The sequence below is a fragment of the Leptosomus discolor genome, chromosome 11, assembly GCF_034619465.1.
Source record: "Leptosomus discolor isolate bLepDis1 chromosome 11, bLepDis1.hap2, whole genome shotgun sequence".
Taxonomy (NCBI): Eukaryota; Metazoa; Chordata; class Aves; order Leptosomiformes; family Leptosomidae; genus Leptosomus; species Leptosomus discolor.
The window spans coordinates 2218532-2237473 of record NC_141401.1 but is presented as its reverse complement, the minus strand read 5'-3'; the positions used below and the strand labels follow the sequence as shown (position 1 = coordinate 2237473).

General features: G+C 43.8%; 1 protein-coding gene across 5 annotated transcripts in view; it reads left to right on the top strand.

Annotated features, from left to right (window-relative positions):
* The window catches only part of SMAD3 (SMAD family member 3), a 74473-nt gene that overhangs the window by 45243 nt on the left and 10288 nt on the right, over nt 1-18942 (top strand). For 3 of the 5 annotated variants that reach the window (XM_086471799.1, XM_009961341.2, XM_086471797.1), the window contains exons 2-5: nt 11022-11215; nt 12093-12227; nt 12925-12999; nt 14765-14815. In XM_086471799.1, the coding sequence (XP_086327925.1) occupies nt 11022-11215; nt 12093-12227; nt 12925-12999; nt 14765-14815 (455 nt within the window). The remainder of the gene's footprint in view (nt 1-11021; nt 11216-12092; nt 12228-12924; nt 13000-14764; nt 14816-18942) is intronic. The other 2 variants (XM_086471798.1, XM_086471800.1) reach the window with 2 other exon arrangements.

Here is an 18942-nt window from a genome sequence, read left to right as displayed (position 1 = left end):
CCTGTTTGGATGATAAGAATGACTTAGCGTGATACGGATACGTGCTTGATAGAGCTGTTGTTCATGCTGCTGTGCTGCTCTCCCACACATCCTGCATTAGTCAGAGTTCAGCATTGAAATTAGACATCCTCGCTCCCAGCCGTATCACCAGTGCAGAGCTGGTGCAGTTTAGGGCAGGGGAGGGTGAAGGAGAGAGGGAAAACATCTGTGCTTGTGTTAGAGCGGCTTTCCTGCGACTGCATAGTGAGTGCTGCAGGTCTTGGTGGGGAAATGGTGCATCCTGATAGCGGGAGCAACGTCTGATTTTTGGTGAGCGAGGGAATTCCTTGTGCCTTGCAGCATGGGGAAAATACTTCCCCCTCTTCTCAAAGTTTCTCAGTGTGGTTTTTTTTTTAACATAATCTGTGATGCAGGAAAGCAGAATTGGGCTTCCATGAATAAGATAATTATCTTGGCTAGAGGGGCTGGCTGAGAGAGTGACTTTCTCTTGCTGCATGGCACGTCTGCCATGCTGTTAGGCCGCGAGTGGTAGCCTGAAAAAAACCCCACCCCTTTCAACTGATCTGTAGATTTACTAGAAGAAAGGAAGCTTTCAGGTAGTCCACGTACACCGCTTCCTTTTTTGCTGTTGAGAGTTTTTGGTGGGGGAAAAGAAATATTTCAGCTGAAGCATTTTCCACCTCTCTGATACAAATAACCCTCTTCTCTTATTGTATAGAAGCATTCCCCCAAAATAAAACTAACAAACCATAAGCCCAGAACACCACCTCCTCTCTTCCCTCACCCTCCTCAGATGTGTTGTAAAACCTGATTATGAGACAGAGAAGTTTATAAACTTGTTCCTCCAAATACACACGAACTCTTGCCGAGTCTTGAGTCTCTGATTTCGCTAGTAATTACAGACATAAGAGACTGTAAAATATTAACTTCTGTGGGCTTTTAATGAGGCATTTCATCTTAAATCTGCAGCGTTCCCCTAAGACATCACACTCTTTTAGGTTTATTTTTTAAGCTGGATTTCTCCTGCATTGCTGGTGACTCATAATTAAGGAAGTCAGAGTTGTAAAATTAACACAGCCTTCTTCCACTACCCTTTTCACCTCTCTCACACGGCACACACCTTCTGTTAACTCCTTGTGGAAACTTTACGGCTTGTTTTGGTAGCGGAGGTAGTTCTTTGTCATCAAGACCGAGGAGGAAAGTCTGTGAGAACCTACTCTGTGATGACATACGCAGTCTGCACATGGGAAATGATTCATGCAAAACTGATTCATTAACAACTCGCAGGATGCCAGAGCGGGTCGGAGGCTGGGAAAGCTCGATTGGAAAAGAGAAGTGGTTAATGGTTTGGGAGAATGGGAGACACCGAAGGCTAAGGAACCCAGACTGAAGTTTTTTGTAAGCAAGCTGCAGTTGGTTTAAAGTTGATGAGCCTTAATGAAGAACAGGTCCTCATCACGGAGCCATCTGAGCCCATGTGTAGCTCAAATCCCAGAGGACATCCCTGTGGAGGGGCTCGGGGTGGGGGAGGATATTGGACGGAAGTGTGAGCGTTTGTGGGACCGGGTCCCCTTGTCTGTAGCACGCTGTTAATTAGTACTGGTTGTGCAAATAGTTAAGTATTGGAGTTGCTGTTAAACCAGCTCGAAAAGCAATGTAATGTAGAGCCAGTGGAATTAATAGAAGACTTAAAAAGCCTGTGTAATTCAAGGAAAGTATCGATCTGTGTCTTAAGTACCTGAGTTGCTTTTGAAAATGGGAGATGGGCACTCTGGAAAATTTCACCCTGGATCTTGTTAGCCGTGCGGAGGAGGTACAAACACAGATGTCAAATCTTGAAATAGCTGCTTTTCAAATTACAGGAAAAGCAGTAACATTTTCACTATATAATAAAGAAAATAACAGCAATGAGCCTCGAGTAGCCTCAAACTATTCCAAACAAGATAATTGGAGGCTGTAGCACAGTGTATTTTTAGTTATATCTGCTATAAAGTAAACATGTTCTTTGCCCAGGACCACCAAAAATGTTTCCATAAGAAATGTTGGCTTTGTCCCAACTTGATAGAATGCACAAACATTTGTCTGAGAAGTCAGTTCCGACTCTTGGAATTTATATGAAGTTTCTGTTGAAGGCACTGGCAATTGTATATATTGTGAAGGAGGGTCCAAGGTCTTAAAACTGTCATTTTTTCAGCGCTCACTATAATAATCACTTTTGCTTTTGTTAGCAGACATATATATTTGGGGCCACAGTTCTTGGTGTGAGACTTCTGTCTAAACGTAGTACACTAGTTTCTTTTCTCTTTCAGCAATTCAGAAGCATACTCATTTCTTGGTTCTTTTGCTCTGGTTTTATTTGGGCTGTATCAACAGCTGATGCTAATTTGCAAAGTTCTCCTGACTTCAGTGAAAATAGCAAGATTTTTTTTCCCTACGGTAGTGAGAAGATGCATGTTGAAGCTAGATATTAAATGTAAATCACTCTAAGTACCATGGAAGCTATCAGAATAACTGAATTTTACAGCAGATTTTTTTTTTTTTTGATAGCTAGCAGGACCACGTGCTCTAGTTATCCAGCCTTTCTTGAAACACTTTTGTTTTGAATGCGCTCTGTGTTACGGAGGATTATCTGAAGCTCTTTGGCATTTCCATCCATCTATTTTCTCCTTATGAAACTCCTCTGAACATACAAATACACAGCCCCATCAGTATGCCTGGAATCTCCTTGGAGAGAGGAAGTTGCTGGTTCGGTTGGATGAAAGTGTGTTGGGTTTTGGATTTCATGATTGGAGTTAAACACAGGATTCTGGGAAGAAATGACGAGCTCGTGTGATAAATGACTTTTCAGAAAGGCACGCTCCTTTTGAGAGGCTGAGCTTACTGTGTCTGTTTCTTCCACCCCCGGTCCCCTTAAGGCTCAAGCACAAATAAATTTAGATGAGTCTGACACAGATTTGGGCAAATAAACTTTGCTGAAATAAATAAATGGAACGGAACTGCTTAGAAAAACTGGATTTAAAATTTAGAGGAGTTATAAAAAACGGTACAAAAAGTCACATTTGCTCCCCAAAAGGTAACTTGGAAAGGGCTTGGATGTGGTAATTTAATAAATACTTAACGGCCTCAGATTCCACCTACATCCCTTATTCTTTACAGAGTTCTATTCGTGGTAAATTAGTAGTAGTTAATTACCACATTCTTTCCAAAATACAGCTTGCCCTATCTGCCTCTTGCAGTGATAACAAGGAAAGTTAGGAGGTTTTTTTACCTTGCTTTGCTGGTAGCTGCGGGCTTTCTGAGGGTAGAGGGGTACCACCAGCGACATTCGAACTGCATCATCTCTGCTGCAGTTATTAGAAACAGTGTTGTGCCTTGCTGGGGAATTCGTTGCTTTCCTTGGAAAGGTCGGTGGTAGAAGAGTGTACCTTTTCTGAGAAGGGCCATCCACCTTGAGGTCCAAGAGCAATTGGACAAGTGTAGATGGCAGAAATATTCGGGTGTTTGTTAGGAAGTTTAGAACTGGGTTCATGATTAAGCATTGGGATGTGTTATGTCCTTTCTGAGGTTGGGGGGTGCGGGATGAGCATGGTTGGGCCTCTGAAGGACCTACCTTCTGATAGCCAGTAGCACAGAAAAGGAAAGAGGTGAAAGGGGATGTAGGGGCACATAATTACAGAATGGCTAAAACCAGAGGAACGAGAGCTGGGTTTGATAGCCAGTAGCCAATATCCATTAGCTGTGGCCTAAGCAGAAGAGGTGTAAATAACAGAGATTAGTAAAAAGTACAGAGGAAAAAATAGTTCGATTGTGATACTACATGACCAAACAAGATCTGCCTGTAGCTTTAAAGAAATCTAAATTAAACTAGGCTGTTATTTGCGTGCCAGCAGGGAGTAGAAGTGGACATGGCTTGGAGAAGAGAGCTGTGGAGTACAGGACAAGCAGAAGGCGGTTTTAGAGAAGCAACAATGGACAGACAGTTTATGGTAAACCAATAAAACGTACTTATGTCTGAATCTGAAATTAGACTCTGAAAAATATGGTCTCAAGGCACCTGCTAAAGAGCTTAGCATTACTGGAATCTTAATAAATGACTCATGCTGTCATAATCTGATCCTGACATCAACTCTCTGTGCTGTATTTCTTCAGCTTTCGAATGGGGGAAGGGGAAGTTTGCAAAGCCTTAGTAAAGACTGAGAGATGTAAATAGGCAGTTAGAAGCCCACACAAGATATATTGGTAATTTCTGTATTGTCAGCTACTTTTCAAACGCAGAACAAATGAGAATTGACGAGAAGAATTATGCAGCATCAGAAGAAACGGGAATTGCTCTTCACCTTTCAAATCTTTACCTGATAGACTGCAGGCTGTAGATTCTAGCAGGCTCTGTTCAAGACTTGATGGTCAGCAGAAGCGTGGAGCCATGCCACCCACTGGCTGTGGTCCTGTGCGTACCTGTAAGTACACCCGCAGCGTCGGCCCAAAGGGTGCGGTGCCCTTGGCACGGGTGCCCAGGCTTTGCCCCTCGCTTCCCCTTCGTGCCTTTGCCGCAGCGCTTCCCCTCGTGTCAGCAACTCATTGCGAAGGTCGGAAACATCTGAAGCCAACTACCATCTGCAAACGTAGAGGAGTTGTGTTTGTCTTCTAAATCCGAAGGAGGGCTTTAGTTGGAAGAATAAGCAGTTCAAATGAGAGAGTTACCAGCGCAAAATAACGGTGAGCTTTGATAGCGCTGAGGGGGCGATGTGCTCCTTATTGTGGTGTTGGCTCTGACACAAACTTTTGTTTTGCTTTGAGAGAATCATTTAACTTCATTGCTTTGGGGGCAGTAAAAGCTTACCCTTTCCAGAGACGTGTTGCAAATTAGGTGTTTGTTAATTCTTTTATTTTTCTATAAATTTAAATGCTAAGTAGGAGTATTAATTACTAGTTTCCTCTACGGCAGTGTGATAATGTGCATTGCAAACCTCAGTTTGACACAGCTACTTCTATTTCTAGAACTTGAATGACAGTACTGTTAAAACTGCACCAGAAATTGGAAAATTTAGTGATGTGGAGCAAATTGAGGGGAAAGAGATGGCAAGGGATCAGCTTTTGAATTACAAATGTGCTGCATAGGTCATTTTTTTTTATTCAGTGTTGTTCATTTGGCCAGTATTCAGGGAAAGTTGAGATTTTATCCAACTTTTCAGTGAAGCCCTGTGGATATTGCAGTGCTCTGCACACAAAAGCCAGATTCTGCTACAAGAATAAATGCTTACTTTCCTGGTGTAGACCAGATGCAGGGCCAGTAAGGAACTACTTACCATGTTTTGTGCTTAAAAGAAAAATCACAGCCTGTGGCCATAGTTCTTGGTGCATTTTAGAGAGTACTGGCAACTTATTTGTCATGGTTTTAAAAACCAACTTCTGCTCATGGCTTTTCATAAGAGCCCCTTGGAAATGCATAACTTAAACTTTTTCTTCCTGATTGTTTTTCTCTTTTCCTTACCCTTTTTTTGCTGGTGTTACTGGATACTTCAGCTTTCAGGCATTCTGCTCTCTTGGAAGATGAATGACAGGCAAATACAACTGATGGGTTTTGCAAACAGGAGTGTGTGTATGTGGATGGTAAGGGGAGGGAATGGATCTCTGATAGGGCAAAACTGAACCTTGACAAAACCCCCCTGTAATATCTTATTGCTTGTATCACTTTGCTTGGTTTGTACGACTGCATTCCACTGATTTCAGCTTTACTTTTCAAGGAGAAGGGGTGCAAGGAAGAGGTTCGTTACCCATCTAGAGGAAAGATAGCTGCAACATGCTCAAAGAGGAAAATAAGAAATAACAAATATATCTTTTAAAGTGTGGAGTTTGTTTTTTTTTTTCCTGATTCAAGAACTTACAAATTAAATCAGTTTAAAAAAAAACAAAAACAACTAAACCAAAAAAAAAATCCATACAACAACAGCAACAAAAACAATTAAAAACCCGACCCCAAAACAACGACAACAACAACAAAACACCAGTCAGGGCTACAAATCAAATTCCTATTATGCAATGTAATGTTCTCCTATTTACTCCTTACTCTTTTTCAGTTACAGAGGTTTGTTTAAACAAACAAAAAAAAATCCCCACTTCAGTGTTTCTGTCATTTTCTCTTCCTCCCTTCTCTGTTTTTGCTATTAAGAGTCACTTTGCCCTTTGTTCTTTGAGCAACAGTTGTCTGGGCAGGTTGCAGTAGCAGTTTCATGTCTTAAACTTTCCTAGTGAGTGGCTTATAACCACATATAACGATGGATCAATCCTAAAGGTGTTCAGCCTGAGGGGTTTTTTGTTTGTTTCTTATGGACACTGCAATGGTGTCCTGACCATGCCTTATGCTCTTGTGCAAGCAATTAAATTACCTGACTGCATTCCTGGAGTCTTGGTCTCTCTTTCTTCATTCAGTATTTTTTCATCTCTGGATATAACTGCCCTAGGTGTGGTGTAACCTCTCCACTGGATACCTCTTGATCACGCTTGAATGTGCCGCATTGTAACCCTCAAGCCTTTGTCTAACTTCTTCTTGGACACCTTTTACCAAGCACCGAGTCTTCTGAGCTCTCTCCTGCATGCAGGATATGGGTGCACAGTCATGGTCCTTATTCCCAGCACCCACAACGCAGGCAGGGACAAACCTGCTGCGAGGCACCAGCCTGCTCTCCCAGCCCGGCACAGCCGCCCAGGGGGCTGCTGGCCTTCCAGGTAGGGAAGTGCTGGGCTCTGCCGTTCGGGATGGGCTGATCCTGGACATTGCTGAGCTGCTGTGTTCCTCCTCTCTGCTGCTTCTTTGTCTGGTCATATCAGGAGGTTGTTTTTCTGAATCCCTCTGGAATTCATGTCTTTGTTACGAGTTACCACTGCTGAGTGGTATCAGCTCAGCAATCTTGCTGTGTTCTGGCTTTGTTTTTACTTTACCTTGCAGGCTCTCCTAGCCTACATGCTCTCACACTTGCGGGCAGTGATAACTACAGCTCATCGTACTTCCCGTAGTAAAACAGGCTCGTGGATCACAGTATTTTCTCGTTGTTGTGTTGCAAGTTCAGGATATGTGCTAGTTTACGAAAGGTGCGCTAGAACACCCTCTGGCAGTGAGAGTCTGCATCACCCGCTCGGTCTGAACATGGACACTGTGAAAAGAAGAACTCTTTACAACTTTTGCTACTTAATCCCACCATGCAGTATAGAGGCACTTTGACCCACCAAGATAATGGTGCTGCTTTTGTGGAGAAACATCCAATGCTGAAATTTTGGCCAAAGAAGCTTTGGTATTTTTAGAAGAAATCCTGTTAGGTAGTACGGACTAATAAATGTATCAGGTCAGTTGAGATCTGCTCGACACAGGCTGGTTAAAAGAAAGGTAAGAGGGAGGAACAATTCAGTAACCCAGTGGAAATTTTGATGCTTAGATTCTGCTGATTTTAATGAACCCTGGATGTGCTGAGCTCTCAGGTGGCTTGGGGACTGCTTCAGCCTACAAAATCAGACTGCGCCTCAGAACAGGACCAAGAAAGGGTAGAAGCTGTGTGTGCTGTGGAGTTTATCAGATTACTCTGCACGTGGGTGTGAGACACGTACCTGCTTGGGCCATCCCAGAGGGCTGTGGACTCCAGAGATGGAGAGCCAGTCAAATGCATCCTCAGCTGGGGTGCAGGCACAAAGTATATAGTAACTCATCTCACACCAGCTTTTGGCTTTCATCGGGTTCCTTCGAGAAATGTTACAGCCTGCTAACCTGTGAAAAAGTGGATTGTCTTCTGCCAAGTTAGAGACCTGAGCCAGCTTGTGGTATGATGCTGAGGGGACAGGAGCCAGCGAAGGAAGGGAGGAGATGAGATAGGTCAGGGCCGTGGGAATGGGAATGTGTTGGACAGGAGGGCAACCATCTCACCGAGGCAGTGCTAGTCCCGTGGCTTGGCACAGCTGCCTTTAGGACTGCAAGCCGAGGTCATTTATAAGTGAGGTGACTGGGTGCTCGAGACAGTTCTTGTGCTCAATCAAGGGTTTGCATCTACAAATGAGCATTCAATTAGCTAATGAAGATGTGGCAGTTGACTGTGGTAATTGGAGTGCTCTATCTCCACAGAAAGCTGCCTTCAGTAGAGCCTGGTGTTTGCACATGTAATCTTGTGTCCCATCTCAGCCGTACCAGTTATTTGTTCCTTCGGAGAAAATGCTCCTTGAGGGTTGAGGCAGGACAGCAGAAAGAAATAAAGCTGCCCTGTTACTTAGCCATGTTCTTCCCAAGAACATGCAGACAATGTTGTTTTGTCCCAAGTCCCTTAACAGAGAGCCTGAGGAGAGATTTCACAATCATAAAAATGTAATTAGCCCCAAGAGCTTTGGGGAAATAAAATTTCTTTTACCTTATCTTCCTATTGGGGGGAGAGGGGAGAAGGCGAGGTTGTTATATTTGAAAACAAAACACATGGCTCTGTCATTTTAAAAAGTCTTTTTAGATAAGATTGTAGAGAAGTCCATCCGTTCTGCCTTCTAGACAGCATTCATGCCATGAGCAGTGGTAGATCGCAAGTGCAACACGTTTGCAGTCTCTGCTAACAAAAATGAGCAGCTGTGATATTAGTGGTTGAGAGCTACGTTGTGCTTTTAGGCTGTTTTGGGTTTAGGTGGCCATCAAAGCTGGTCAGAATGTGGGGGCTGCTCGGACAACAGTTACTCGGTGTCCCTCTCCACTGTCTCCCGCGAGAACTTTGTCGTCAGAAGGGCCCCGTTAACCTGGGTGGCGAGGGCCACTGCACCCAGAGGATGAGTCGGGCACGTGTTCTGGCTCATCTTTTGTAAAGACTTCGTAGCTTTTACCAGGAACCCTGGGGTGGTGGGAAGAAGTGCACTTCACCCTCCAGCTGACTGGGGAGTTTGTTGTTAGGTATAAAGAGTTTCTTCTATCCTGGCAAGCCCAGGGAGAGACCCATCCCTCCAGGTAATCCCAAAGTCATACACACTGTGTCAGTCCCCCACCTCAGCCGCTGACCTCATGCCTGATCTGTCTGTGCTGCTGCGATGTCCGTCTGCTGATGGTGACTGGCAGCAGTAAGAACACTTGCCACAGTGGTGCCTCCTGTGGGATACTTGGAGAGTCCTTTTTTTCTCCTTTACCCTCATTTAGGTGCAAGATATCCTTCCAAGTTGGCAAAGATGTTTGAAAGGGGAACAGAAAAGCAGTCCTGTTTTCTTCCTTGCTTCAGCCTACTCTCTTTTTGTTAAATTTAGTGAATATTTTCACACTTTGGGGGTTTGGGGTTTTTTTTGTTGTTTAATTTTTCCAAGCTGACAAGTTTTGGGGTCGTGTAACTCACGTCTTGGCCCTCTTCAAATCAATACCAAGATTCCCACCTTCCACAGAAGATCAGTTCTAGACGCTGGTGCCTTCCTTGTGGGTCTTCCACCTGGGAAGACCGATTTTTGCTCTCCTGTCCTCGGAAGGAGCTTGGCGTAAGAACACCCTCGGAAAATGTGCCAGATACTCGTCTGGTTGGTCACCCTGTCACAGAGCAGCCTGAAGAGAATGCATGACCCATAAATAACAGGCACAATATGAAGAAATATTTACTATAAATACGTACTATAAATACTAACTGTGGGCGTTCTGCATTTTTCCGGGCTGTAACATACTTGCAGGTTTTAGATGTTCTGTAACCTGTACCAGCAAGTCCCTCAGTGAGGGCATAGACTCCTTATATACTTCGTGCATAACAGTTATACGACGTGTTTTCCTGCTCCCCTAAATCAAGTGCTTGTCAGTAATAGCTCGAATCGGTTGCCTTTTGCCCGCCTTGTTGTTGCAGCAGTGTTTACAAGAGGTGTGCGTGTTACCCGGCTCTGCCAGAGGAGCTTTTGGGAAAACTCTCCTCGGGCAGCCAAGACTAGCGCAACCACTGTTGGAATAATTGTTTGTGAGTTTTGGTTTGGGTTTGTTTTGTTTTTCTAGAGTGGCTGCCAACACAAAGAACCAAGGGAAATAATTCTGAGTAAAATTTCGGTTTTCTTTCTTTTTCTTCCTTTCCTTGACAAATTAAAAAAATATAAATATTTAATTTCACCAAACCCCTGAAGTGTTTCATTTTGATCATTAAGAAAAGCAAGGGAAATGAAGGGTTAGACTTCAAAGAAAGTGCTTGGGGGGCAGTTCCTGTTTAGTGGCTGAGGCAGTGGAGCCCTCATTCAGGGTGGAGGAGACCTTGCTCCAACTCCTTCCTCTGCCGGAGAGGAATTGAACATACTTGTCTTGCTTCCCAGGAAGGTTTGCTAGGAACAGGCTATTCTGGGGTGAGGATAGGATTAGGTGAAAAGTGAGCTGGAGGAGACGTGGGCTAGATGTAAAAGCGAAAGTAAGCAATACTGAAAAAACCCTATATTTTTTTTGCTTTCAAGCTGCAATTTGGAAAATGAAGCTGGAAGCCTTGCTTGTTTGTCATGTTCATGAGCCTGTTTAAAGAAAAGATAATCTATATCGATTTTGGATGGTTTTGTCACAATGGAAATCCATGTGTCTCTGTACTTTAAAAGTCCAGTTTCATTAGCACGTGTTTAAGATGTAATACCTTTACATGCACAGCATAAGCTGTTGAGAACTGGCCGGTTCGTTGGGACGCACATAAATGCTTCAGAAGTATCACGAAATTGATGTATTCTTACCTGCTGTACCTGTCTCTGCCTCCGAATTAACCTCTTTTCAAACCATTAATAAATGCAGAGCAGGGCTGTTCTATAAAGCAAACCGTTGACGGTTTTCAGAGATAACTTACTGGCCTGAAGACTGGGACCAGAATGCCTCCTTGCAGCACTGTCTCGGCGGGTTTTGGTGACGAGCACCTTTCGGGATTGTGCCTGAGTTGGCTGGGCAGCCTGTGCTTTGAGCCTCCCGCCGACGTCTGCCGCCTCCACGTGAGGTTCCCCTGCGCGGGGTTTGGTGGGATGTGGTGCTGCCCGTGCCTTAATGCCCCTCTAAATCGCTCTCCCCTTGGTGTTCTTGACCGCAGGTCGTTAGATGGCCGCCTGCAAGTGTCTCACCGCAAGGGTCTTCCCCATGTGATCTACTGCCGGCTGTGGCGGTGGCCAGACCTTCATAGCCACCATGAGCTGCGGGCCATGGAGATGTGCGAGTACGCCTTCAACATGAAGAAGGATGAAGTCTGTGTGAATCCTTATCATTACCAAAGAGTGGAAACTCCAGGTACTGCTGCGGCCCTACCTCAGCTTCTCGATACCAGCACGAGGGATTTAGAAGTGCATTTCGAAACGGAATAAAGCGGCAGGCGCAGGGTTTTAAAACCAAAGTGTATCTATTATTGATGTAATCTCTTACTGTACACAGCAGAATAATTTATGAATCTGCTCTCAGGGGGGAAATAACCGTTTCAAATCGATAAAATCCAAGTCGAGCAGGTTGCGCTGTTGCCAGGTTCCTAATGTGGCATCGTGTGCTCGTAAACAACTCGCACACGTAGTAGGTACGACTATGAACTACGGCAGTGTTCTATGCATCCCTAATTGTTGATATTAAATTAAGGATAAACTTACTGTTAAGTTGAAGTGGATCTAAGAATAGCTCCCAACACAACTGAACTTCCTGTGCTGAAGTCTCCTCCTGCCTCTGAAAGAGACTTTCATCTGGAACTGCAGATACTTCTGCTGCGTGTCGGTACAAATCTGCGGAACCAGTCTGGATGTTTATGCTAATCCTACCTCCCTGTTTCATTTTATGTGAAATTTATTCCTTTTGAATCGTGTGGGATAACTTCTCTTAAATGGTTTTTCAAGAAGACCTGATTCTTTGCCTGAGAAGGGGCAGACAGACTAGGTATGTTCAGATAAGCCCGTATCCCGTCCCCAGCTGAGATACGTTAAGAATAGCATCTTTAACTGCTGCTGTTATTTCAGAAGCAGGTATCAAATTGTGTCCCTTAATTAGCGACTTTGGTGTTGCATGTATTTAAGGGTGTTACTCCAAACTGGTTTCTCTTCATTTTCTAGGGTTTCAGTCATTTTATTTTAAAGCTGCTAACGTTGCTGTTCTATTTTTTTTTTTTTTTCCCTTTCCATTTGTGCAGTGTTACCTCCAGTGCTGGTGCCTCGGCACACGGAGATCCCAGCTGAGTTCCCACCGTTAGACGATTATAGTCATTCTATTCCAGAGAACACTAACTTCCCAGCAGGTATCGAGCCACAGAGCAACTACATTCCAGGTACCGTATATCTTCTGTAGGGCGAGTGGAGGGAAAAGGGTCGTATTGCGCAGTGAGTCGTGTCTGTGTATGCCAAGCTGGATGACTGGAAAGTCTTTCTTTCCATCGTTACTATGAAGCTAAGGAGTGGGAACTTATACAAAAATAGATGAAAGCTGTAAATGTAGACACACAAGAGTGCTGTTTATAGTTTTGTTTTGTTTAAACTCACCTCTTCCCTTCAGTAGTACCTGCTCGGTTTATTGTGGAATCTAAAGCTGAATGTTCACTTAACAAGTTTAGATTTGAATGAAATTCAGCCACTTTAATTTGAGTAAAACTCTAAATTTCTGATGGAATTGAGCTCTGCTATTTATGTATCTCTTTTACAAGCAATTTACACCTTATTTGCATGGACAAGCTATGCAGCTGCACACCAGGAAAGGAAAAATATGTGGACAGAAAACCGTCTACATGGCTTAAAGTTTTATGGGACTGAAAATCCAGATTTTTTTGTTTCCCCCTCCTCTGTTGTTCACGAATATGCTATGCCTATTATCCTGGTTGTGCCAGCTCCTCCTCTCAGCAGCTTGAGGAAGAAAAGTAATGAAAAGGAAATTTAGCTCCTTGTGAAAAACAAAGTAAATGTTTTTCTGGTGTCTAAAATCCAGACTTTGCATCCAGTTGCAATGACAGTGTGATCATTTTATGCTTCTAGAGACACCTCCTCCAGGCTATTTGAGTGAGGATGGAGAAACTAGTGACCACCAGATGAACCCCAGCATGGATGCAGGTAAGTCATCTTTTGCCATTTGCTGCAGCTTTCTAGGTCATATCAGACACTTTTAAGGTTTTTCATTGGGGCGCTGCAGATCAGACGGTGGTCTGAGGTATTTTATCCCTGTAGGAGTGCAGATGTAGCCTGACATCTCATGTAAAGCACAGGGCTGTGTGTTTTAGAGCTGCTGGTGGAAGGTACAGCATGTTCCTCTTCTCCCCAACATCCATCATGAGATACTACTAAGCAGGAGCCTGAAACAGTGGGGACACATGTAAGGATGATAGTTTGTGTTGTATTTGCATCCGTGCCCGTGAAGATTTTGCATGTAGCTGGCGCTTTTTTGCGGGGGCATTTTTCTGATAGCTTGGTGGTTTACATACCTAGATGTCCAGTTTAACTGTATTTGAAATGACCACTAGCAAATTCGGTTTTAAATGGGTTTATCATTTAGCGGACATCGAAAGTCTGCATTCTGTCTAGTTGCCTGGAAAACAAGTAACCAGGTTTAGTGTTCATGCTAACCTGTATCAACACTTTAAAATTAAACATGCAAGTCTCATCTTTCTGGAAGTAACTGTTTAAGGCCTCTTGTTCATCTGAGTGGTGTCACTGTTTGTAAGAACCACTGAATCAGACTCGGAATTTGTGAAACTTCTGCTTGAAAAGCAAAAATGTGTCCTTGGTTAGAAGAGCTGATGCTTTACAAGAGGGATATGCGCTTACATAAAGACAGATACGCAGAACCTAGTTAATGCAAATGCTGCGCGCAAGTATCTCGGTTTCTGTGCATGTCTTCAACCATAGACCATACGTGGGATTCTAAAAGAGGGATGACTGATTTGCAGTCTTTCACCGCAGTTACACAGATGGCGGAAGGCAGTGTGGGTTGGTTTGTCTACATCAAACATAAACCTATCGACACGCTCCATTTTAGTGCATACAATTATTGGTAATGTGGTTGACATGTGGAATGTATGTAGGGCTTTTTGGAAAGTGGACTGGAATAGCATTGGCCTGGAAGATGCTATAAATACCGGATTTATGTTCAAATGCTATATTGCTTCCTTCAGATGTCGTGGACTTCCCTCTTTACAGAAAAACAAATTTTAAAGAAAACAGACGAAGTCAGTGTGAGAGGAAGAGAAAAAGTGGGCTGCACCACCTGTCTGCATCCATGTGACATCCACAGACTGTGGAAATTGCTCTGGACATCCAAGTGCAGATATCCGAAATATATTTGTGGGCCAAATTGAAATGATTTGGGCTAAAATTCTGGCAGTTGTTTGATCAGATCTGTATAGCTTGATCCAATACTTTATTGTCCCAAACCCAGTAAGTTTTGTTGATACAAAGTGGTATGTTTTCAACTGTTACAAGTGCGTTCTGTGCCTAGCAGTGTAAAATCAAGCTCTTAAATGCCCAGCTAACTGGGTTTGGCTGTAGCTGTCATGATGGTACCTGGAGTTTTGATAACTACAAGTGGAAGTCAAACAGACAACTGCGTGTTCAGTTTTGAAAACTGATGGGTTAGGCTTAAGTGAATGCATTGTGAAGATGCTTAGCAGTATTGCAGATGTAGCAAGTTGATGTAAGTAATAGCATTCGGAAGCTCAAGTAGAGAGTAATCAACATCAGAGAAGCTGCTGGTGTCACAAGATGAGACTTAAATGAGAAGTGGGTTATCCCTCCAACAAGCCTGGGCAACACTGATGATTTTGTGCAAGTGTTATCCTTTGTGTAAATGCCATACTAATAATTATAATGGCTTGATTTTCAGGTTCTCCAAACTTATCACCAAACCCTATGTCTCCAGCACACAATAATCTGGGTAAGCATGTGATCTTGAGAACTCTAATTACGGTCAAGATAGTGACATTTTAATGCTGATGTTATTTTTTTTAGGTTATGCGCTTTTGGTGAGGTTGTGAGCACTGTTGATGTTCCTCTCTGCTAATCCTCTTTACTGTGATAAGTCGTTCATCAAAACTCTGTATGAAATAAAGAAATCTGAACTTAGAGAGTTTAAATAAAAACCCAAGAAATGTTGGCAGACAGATACCAGAAAGCGTGAGTAAAGAACTGCAGCAAAAAATACACTTTTTTTGATTACATGAGTTTGCAAGAAATATGTCTGTCTGTTTTGCTGGTTCTTATATTTTTAAAGGACACAGCTTGAGGCTAAATTTTGTCTCATGGAAAGTTACTTTGTAAATTTGCGGTGCGTACTGGTCTCTTTTACAATGTACCAGAGTGCCTTGTAACTTTTTATGTTCATTAACTTGGTGTTACATGCATTATAGGGCAAATGCTGCTGTCCACATGTTGTGGACAGGGCGCTGAGGTTCAGAGCAACAGATTTGCCTGCACGGCTTCGTCAGCTCGGGCAGTCATCTGCTTGATTGGAGTGCAGCAAATACATCACATCCTCACGTAAACCCAGCTCAGGAGCAAGCCTACGTCCCCAGCAGAGCAAGTGTGCAGTCACACAGCACGGATAGGCATGGCCTTCAGGGTTTGGGTGGCGGTGGCTGGGGACTTCTAATGAAACTGAGCGCTGGGATGGTGTCAGACCACAGGGTGGGTCTACCTGAGGGGCATCCCTGGGCCCTAGTAGGGATAAAGCAGCCTAGAGCCCTCATGTCACAGTGCCCCTAAACCACTGGAACAACTGGTGGCCCAGATGTGTGAGTTGTTATGTCCTTGCTCTCACTGCAGGGGGGTTGGACTAGGTGACTTTGAAAAGGTCCCTTCCGACCCACACTATTCTGTGATTCTGTGATTGTAGTATGAAATCGAGCATGGTCTGAGCAGGGCAAAGGGGAGGAGGTTAGTTGGTTGGTGTGTGGTTGGAGAGTCTAAATTAAAGAGGTGAGAGGGCAGGAACGCTGGCGTTCGGAGAGGTGTAGGTGTCACGGGCAGCCTTACTTGAGCATCAGAGGTGTTTGTGGCGTCTTATGCTCGAAGGAGCCTGGAGGAAAGTTGGAGGTGAGATGCACAAACCACAGATGCACTCTGGGATTTTTCTGACTGACCAGCCATTTGGTTTCCTTCAGGCAAACTCAAGTTACACTGCGAGCTGGAGTTACCTTTCCCCCACCCAACTCCATCCTGGGCACCAGGAAGATAGTCCAGCCCTAGGTGCTCATACCAGAGCACTGATGTCACCGATTCACTCCATAACCTGCAGACAGTAAATAGGAGGAAGGCTGAAGAAGAAGGAATAGCAGTTGAACAGGGCCTTTACCTCTGAGATACTATTGGAGGTTTTGTGCCTATCTCTGAACCTCCGTTGTCTTCTCAAATGGCTCTGCCCTTTGTTTTCATACCTGCAGACATAAAAGGTCTGATCCTCGTCAGTTTGAGCTCTTACGCTGTTTGAAATTGCTCTCAACGGTCTGTCATAAAAAGCACTCATAGCTCTGGCTAGCTGCAGGATCGGTTCTCTAAATGTTCATTAAGCCAGCAGACAGAGGCCACTTGAGATTACTCTTGAATAACCATAGCCATAAAGTTTACATATGCTTTTAATGCTGGCACAGAGTACTTTGACACCGCTCCAAAATTTGTCAGTCATTGGCTGACTTGTGGATATCTTGGGGCTGTTGAAGTGGGGATTTCTTTCCTCCTCTTTTTTTTTTTTTTTTTTTTACTTTATTTTTTTTTAAAGCATGGGATATATTGCCACGGTGCCACTAAATTTTTATTTGCTTTACCTGTTAATGCCTAAGAAGAGACTACATGGCTGACTGATTTTTATTTCCTTTTTTTCTTTTTTTTTTTGTTTTTCAATCCAGTATGCTCCAGTGTGCTGCCTAGGAGTTGATGAGAATTTCTAGCAATTTTTTTTCAACCTAAAAGTAAAGAGCCAATTACATGTGACAAAACCAACCAGGCAAGTTGACTGTGGCATCTGCCTTACATAAGGAAAAAAGGAGTTTCTAGGAAAGAGGCCCCAGTGCATATCCTTTCTAACAAGGACACTGGTTATTAACACATGCTGCTCAGCTGATGGGCCTGTCAGATGTCTAATGTGCTGTCTGGTGACAAAAACTAAGTAGGAGCAGGTGAAGCTGGTTAACCACAAGGAATCCCTTTGTAGTCTAAGGAGCAGACATCAGAAAAGCATTTCAACTTACCAGCATTAAAACATAACTCTTAAGTTTTGCAAACCAAATATTTATTGCTCTTAGGCAAGAGCTTCCACAAATTAAGAACTTCTTGTCTCTTTTAAAAATTTTATTGTAAATTTTTGCAGGTGAGGAAGCTACAGAATAATAAATGAAATGGCATGTAGCTGAGCAACTCTGAAAACTGTCAAAATTGTCATCATCTGTACCTTGTAAATGGCATCTCTAAAGTAAGGAGCTGCTTGTAGCAGTGTAGGTGAAAACACCAGCAGACCTTCAGCCTGGTGGTCTCTGCAGCCCAGAAAGGGCTTGCACAGGCGGTGAGAGCAGAACTTCTCAGCTCTGCAGGTTCTCTCTCCAGTTAGACAGAAGATAGTTGGTGCCTGGTGGCCTGCAGTGCTCCTGCTTCTGCTGTGCTGTATAATTCTGTGCATAAGCAGAACGCTCCGGTGTCTAGGGCTGGACTTTGATCTTCAGTTTAATCAGGCTTTCTCTGCGTGTTTGTTAAGAAAAATTAATAGAAATTTTAGAAACACAACAGCGTCCGATGAGGAAAATTATCAGCAAGCTCTCAGCAGCAGTGCGGGGTGGGGGTGGGGGGGTTGCAGCTTCGCCATTAAGAAAATAATGTCACAGTATTGGTGTCCGTTTATGTGACCAGAACTACCTGAGGCTTTTAAGACAGTTTACTTTGTGTAAGCTGAACCTTGGACTTAAACCCCATGGCCATACTCCAGAGAATTACGAAGGCAATATACTAGCACGAGGCAAACCGACTAGGACAAGAGGAGCTAGGTTTGTTTGAGGTGCGATGTATGTATTTCAGCATAAAGCTGCAAGACTGTAATACGGGGTTGAAGGAACTTAAGGAGCTTCACCTTTCCAATCACAGGCACAAAAGTGTTGCAAGGTAACATTTTGGCATTCTTTTTTTTTTTTTCTCCTCCATTTGGTAGCGTTCTAGTTTTGGTCCAGACTTTCGGTCGTCCAGTTTTCAGTTGTCAAATTTTCAGTTGTGAAACATAAGCTTTAAGTGGAAGTCGTAGATATCAAATGATCCCTTCTGTGTTACTGAAATACGAACTAGAGAAAACAGAGAAAACAACCAAAATGAAAGGAGAGCTGCCAGCATTATGTGGACGTTCGGCATGAAGTCAGGGAGTTGACGCTGGCCGAGGGCCAGGCCTGAGGTTGCCTGCGTATTGTTAGTTTGGAGCGAGGCAGTCCCTGGGTGAGCAGGAAATCCATTGTCAGTGTTTGCTCCGCGAAAGACTTGACGCAAAAGCTGTAAGTGAAATCGGTGAAATAAGCACATCCCCTACGGTCAAATCCATCAGTAACGTGAGCCTCTGTTACTCTCTGTGTTGAAACCCTTTTTTCCCAAAGCAGGGAAAAGACAGCCCTTCTCAAAGTACAGAGGGGAAGGGAGTGTGCCTGCTGCTTTATCTCGACGTTTCTGAGGAGGGAGTTAGAATTAATGTGGCTGCAACTAATACAGGGTATCAGTAGCTTCTGCTGCCCGTTGTGTATCGAACACATTCACTGAAGCCACCATAACAACCGCTCTCAGGCTTAGAGCGCACACTTGCAGAGTGTGCAAAGCAGCCAGCAGGTTTCTTCCCTCTGCAGCTGAACAGACAATGCTTTTATCTTGTAGGGAAGATGCAATGAGGGTAGCGTCCCAATACTCGGTGGACGCCCGTGAAAGCGAAGCTGCAGTGAGTCAAGGTTGAAATTGGATGGAGACGATTCAGGCAGGATTTGCTTGGGTTTAATGCATCATGTTTTAGTTGATTGTGTACCCCCTCAGGATTCTTTGGCTTTAGCA